Consider the following 6,000-nt stretch of genomic DNA (forward strand, 5'->3'; position numbering starts at 1 on the left):
AAAACATGGTCCAAAATTTGGCTCAGATGCAATGTGAATCCAGTTCAAATGTACGAAAAATCCATTTTCTAGGCTTGTTGATAGTCAGTAGTGGGCGAAGCCACGTATTGATCATTTCCATACAATCAACAATAGCTTGTAGCAATTCTATGTAGGCATCACAAGAGCTTTATTACAATTTTGACTTAGTCTATTCTTGTAGATTTTTAAATGTTTTAGGAGACTTCATCTCCATAAATCGCATTTGCAAAATAGAGAGTTTGCATTTGGGAGGTTTGCAATTGGGAGATGTTGCTATAAATACAATAGAAGTTTACTTACAGGATTACAGGATTCTGGTTTAATAACAGTCTTAGTTACAAACGTATGAGGACGTTGTGGCTTCTTTGGACTTTGTGAAGGGGCACTTTGTGGACTCAGAACTGGTGATTTAGGAGCTGGAGAGTTATAATAATAACAATAATAATAATAACAACAACAACAACAACAACAACAACAACAACAACAACAACAATAACAATAATAATGAAAACTTATAAAGTATCCATTAAAGGGAAAAGGCGCATGGTGCCTCTCAACAAGAAGTCAATAATATGACAGACAAAAGGAACAATGATAGTTTAAGAACCAGAAAAAACCATAATATTACATCAGCCATACTTGGTTGAGTGAGAGATACCTATGTCATGCAGATATACCTATATGGTATATCAACAGCACAAGTTGTGGAGTAATTATTCAATTCAATTCAATTCAAAATGGTATATTTATTCAAAATTCAAATTAAGACATAAAACATAGCAGCCAAAAGGCTGAATTGCGAATTATGTTAACAAATAAAAAGCAATAAAAAAATCAAACAGCAAAGATAAAAAAACAAGTACATCAAAAAAGAGAAAAATATTGCATAAGGATCGATATTCTATCCAATTCGTCATTATTATAATTATTGTTATTATTATTACTATTAATTTATTTAGTTATGATAATATAAAAAATATAATATAAAAAAGATCAAAAAACATCATAACAAGTAGATCAAAAAAAGAGAAAAAAGATTGCACCAAGGTCAAAACATAATCATTATCGTTACAATTAAGAATATTAATTTATAGATCCTGTTTATACTAGAAGTTTTACATCGCTGCTACTACTAATTTGATCTCAAATTCAGTGTGTACTTAACACTGAATTTCTGGGGACCCATGTTTACCACTTTAGTTATTATTATACAAGTATTGACTGCTCATGAGGTGAAATCTATTGCCCCGAGGTGATGTGGAGACCGTAGCCTATCTAGATAGGCTACAGTCTCCACATCACCGAGGGGCAACAGATGACACTGTTCCCCGAATATAGGGCAGTCAATATTTGTTTCATCAGTGTTTAAGCTGTTCATTAGCCAAATCCTAATAAAAGCTGAATTCGGCTAAATATTTTCATTCCAAATTAGCCAAAAAGCTAATGGAATTAAATCTGTAATTCCTTATATTCTTTTGTTTTGGCTAATCAAATTTCTATTTGGCTAATAGTTTTCATACAGAAATAGCCAAATTGTTTTAAAATAAAACTAAATATTGTTTTTGGCCAGCTAAAACCCTGTTTATACACCTCATACATAGTTTCTACGAGGCCTAAAAAAGTACTTACATTCTAGCCTGTTATATTAGAAGCCTACTACTACCACTCGACTAGCTAGGCCTAGGCGATCAAATAGTGTGTCTAGCTCTTCTTTGCTTATTTCCTCAATTTCAACAGCACACATCGTCTTGCAATATATTTGTCGAATATTAATAAGACATATTTAATTTGTCTTTTGGTGATTTTGCTATCGGCTTCATCAAAAAGTAATGCTAAGCCAAGGTTAGTCCTTCATCTCGAAATGAGCAGCCTCCATATTTGTTTATCGTCTACTCGCTGATCCGTGACGTGGTCAGGGGATAATCTCGTCGTAGTCCCCGTTACCGTCAGCTGCGCGATTTAGCGGGCCTACAGTTTGCACATCGCGACAGGTAAAAAAAGTACAGTACTATTTTTGAGGGGAATAGTACTTTCTATTGCCCCGCTTCTTAAACAATCAGATGCCTAGAATCTATGTATGAGGTATATAAAGTCGTTTATTAAATCTACTGGGTATATTCATTCATATTGCACTGCAATATCGTGTTGGAATACAGTACCTTGATTCAACTTCATATGATCTCGAGTGGGCTTTGAACGAGTCTGTAGTGGTTGGGGCCTTTGGAAATTCTGCTGAAGTGATGGTATTGTTTCAATGTGAGTAGCAGCTGTGACTGGTCCAGAAGATGGCACTGTAACTGTTGTTGTGGTAATCACTGATGTATCCTATTTGGAACACATGTTAAAAATATTAAGCCAAATACATACACTAAGCCAACAGTCAACGGTTTCGATGGAGGACAACGCGATGGGACATGCACAAATGAGATGCAACTGCATAATTGTGACGAATATTTTTAACAGTCATACTGCAGTACCATTTTATATATATGCCATTTTTAGTGTTTTAATGTTTTTGCTTTCTTTACTATTTTTGAAGGTTAAATGTTTTCACTATTTCTACCGCTAGAGGGGGTCCACGGGAAAGAGGACCCCCGTCGGGATCCTCTGGACGCCCACTTGGACCACTTGTCAGGGAATTTCCAGCAAGGTCTTTGGGGAAAATAAAATCTTGACTACGAAAACATAATTCAGGTATGCCTCACTATGCTGTCAAATTTTAGGGATAGGGGTGTGCGCTAGGTTTTACCGATTTTGGGGGGGGGGGTGTTGACCACTTGTCGGGGAGCTGGACCCCTCCTTGGGGAATGCCTGGCACCGTCCCTGGTCAGCAGCATGCTCCCATTAGTCCACTGAACTGCTTAAACCTTACAATAGGGTTGTCATAGTAGGTCCATCATCAAATTACAACTGTCGGCATCAAATTCGCATTAATCCTCTAAATTGGCTCAAACTTACAATATAGCCTGGTTCACGTCGAAGTTAAGCCGCCTATCTAAATAGTGAAATATAGTACAATTTTCCCTAGTTGCGTTCGAAGCCAAGTTAGAGACAGATAAACAGCCAGCCAACCTTGAGGCCGTCAACATCACACGGTGGAAAGGCTTGTTTAATAAAACGTCTACTGTATCTTACGAACCTCTAGTACCAAGGGTATTCGTAAAAAAAAAACTGACAAATTTGTAAACTACTGTAGATCAGGTGTCAGTTTCTACTACCTAGCCTAGCTATCCTCTGCCATTGATATATAGTCAACCAGGTGGTATAAACCAACCGACAGTGCAGCAGCATGGTCTACCGCAATAGTAGTAGATTACTAGGCCCTAGCTAAATTTACCTTTGATAAAAACCAAATTATTTTAATTCTCCCATTTAACATTCTCCCATATAACAAAATATTGTTTTAATTCTCATTAAAACGTCTGAATACTTTATGGACCTTTCTGTCGTGTTTTTTTGTAGTTTTTAGATCGCTGAATTGTGTTGTTTACATGCACTTAACAAAAATCTAGTTTCGCAGTGTCAAATAAGTTCTGACTTCAACACACTTATTTTTTATATTAAAATTTTATTTATTAAAATAAAATTTAAAAATCGTAAACATGTGTGCTCATTTTAACGACTGGCGTTGGTGGTAGTTCGTTGAAACTGAATTAATACCGATTATTATAGCGGAAATGGAAAAGATTGAATTGTAAATAAATAAATACAACAAATCTGATTTTATTATTAAGAAAAATATACATTATCACGTTGAAAAATGTACGCAATCATACTTTTTGATGTTATTACTTGGTCGATGATGCAAAGGGAAAAGGTCATTTGTAATATCGACTATTCGTAAAACGGACGTTTACTGGGATTTTACCCATAATATTACAAATAATTTCTGAAAACCAGACTAATGAAACTACTTTGCTGCTGTTGTTAGCATTGTTGGAGTATGTTGTTGCCTGCCAGAGGATAATAGTGGTACAACAACGCTGGCTTAGATGCCTACGTTACGTAATCGTGTCCTTGTAATCCAAGTCAAATTTAGCGTTAAGTAGGTTAATTTACTGTTAATCTAGTGAAGTTAAGTCGTTTAACGATAGGCGGCTTAAGCCTTTATCTAGACATAATTGACTGGTTAACAAAATTATATCTACTGTAGATAAGTGGATGTACATCTAGATATAAGTTGACATGAACCAGGCTTATATGAGAACACCGAGGTTTTAAAATCACATGAGATTTACAACCATTGAAGAATTTAAAAAACATTAAACAATTTATAAACTGATATATCCAATACACACTCTCTTAGCTGTTGCCTCTATAGACCTTCTTTTGGGTGGAGTATCATCTTCCATAGGCGGGGCACTTGGCCTCTGAAAAAAAAAAATAGTGTATAATTTAATTATATTTCTCTAATTGCTGCATATGCCATCATGGGTAAATATAACACAATATAAATACACGACAAAAAAAACCCAATTAATTGCAATAAAACAAGTTTTCCAATAAACTTTAAATTTTAAAATACAGATGCAAAAAACTGTTACTTGCTAACACTCTGTATGGACAATTTTGTTCCTCTTTATACTTTATTTTTATCCAATTAAACTACTTCCTATCTTGTCATTTTTACCTTTTATCAAAATTAACTGTATACTTATAAACCTGTATCCAGTATTCCCTACATACCTCAAACTAACTGATGCATCCTGTGGTAAATACATTACTTCACAAAGGTCCTAAGGACCTGCGTACACCCTACCCTAGTTAATGAGGCGCCATGTATTCACTTATTATTTAGCAAAAATTTACATGGTTTTTTACGTTATATATTTATATAATATTTTATATGATACTGTATAATATCTGTCTCTTATACACATCTAGATGTGTATAAGAGACAGGTACATACTATTTTTGAGGGGAATAGTACTATTTTTGAGGGGAATAGTACTTTCTATTGCCCTGCTTCTTAAACAATCAGATGCCTAGAATCTATGTATGAGGTATATAAAGTCGTTTATTCAATCTACTGGGTATATTCATTCATATTGCACTGCAATATCGTGTTGGAATACAGTACCTTGATTCAACTTCATATGATCTCGAGTGGGCTTTGAACGAGTCTGTAGTGGTTGGGGCCTTTGGAAATTCTGCTGAAGTGATGGTATTGTTTCAATGTGAGTAGCAGCTGTGACTGGTCCAGAAGATGGCACTGTAACTGTTGTTGTGGTAATCACTGATGTATCCTATTTGGAACACATGTTAAAAATATTAAGCCAGGTATATACACTAAGCCAACAGTCAACGGTTTCGATGGAGGACAACGCGATGGGACATGCACAAATGAGATGCAACTGCATAATTGTGACGAATATTTTTAACAGTCATACTGCAGTGCCATTTTATATATATGCCATTTTTATTGTTTTAATGTTTTTGCTTTCTTTACTATTTTTGAGGGTTAAATATTTTCACTACTTCTACCGCTAGAGGGGTCCACAAGAAAGAGGACCCTCGTCAGGATCATTTCGAAATCGTATTACGTGAGCATTAACTTCGAGTGAAGGTTGATTGTAATGTACACTCATTTTGCGCGTGCGCTTCATAACGCCCGCGTACGCATGCGTCAAAATTTTAAAATGGTCGAAATCATATTTTGACTAAATTAGAGCACGTTTTAAGCCATTTTGAGCATTTCAACATTTTTCAAATTTTCTGCACCGCGTGCGCATTTTTACACGCGCGTCACGTACAGAAGTTAAAAATATTGTTTTTTTAAATGTTTTAGGTCCCTGACACTGTATTCACAAATTTCCCATCTTTTTTGGTCATTTAGGGTCAATAGCAATGCCGTACGCGCGCATAGAACATAAAAGCACATGTGCGCGTTTTTTTCGACATATAGCAAAAATAGGCCAAAAACATGCCTATTTTCAATCAATTATAGCTCCTTAGAATGAAAGGTGACCCCCAAATTTT

At 35.3% G+C, this 6,000-nt stretch overlaps 1 protein-coding gene across 1 annotated transcript in view; it reads right to left on the minus strand.

Annotated features, from left to right (window-relative positions):
- LOC117107320 (rac GTPase-activating protein 1-like) overlaps positions 1-6,000 on the minus strand; it is a 52,128-nt gene that overhangs the window by 38,483 nt on the left and 7,645 nt on the right. Inside the window, exons 7-10 of the mRNA XM_033248965.1 lie at positions 5,097-5,267; positions 4,320-4,391; positions 2,181-2,346; positions 322-449 (exon numbers count right to left, since the gene is read on the minus strand). Coding sequence (XP_033104856.1) covers positions 322-449; positions 2,181-2,346; positions 4,320-4,391; positions 5,097-5,267 — 537 coding nt within the window. The remainder of the gene's footprint in view (positions 1-321; positions 450-2,180; positions 2,347-4,319; positions 4,392-5,096; positions 5,268-6,000) is intronic.

Source organism: Anneissia japonica, unplaced genomic scaffold, assembly GCF_011630105.1.
Source record: "Anneissia japonica isolate Jap-2015-1 unplaced genomic scaffold, ASM1163010v1 scaffold1507_len60031_cov179, whole genome shotgun sequence".
Classification (NCBI taxonomy): Eukaryota; Metazoa; Echinodermata; class Crinoidea; order Comatulida; family Comatulidae; genus Anneissia; species Anneissia japonica.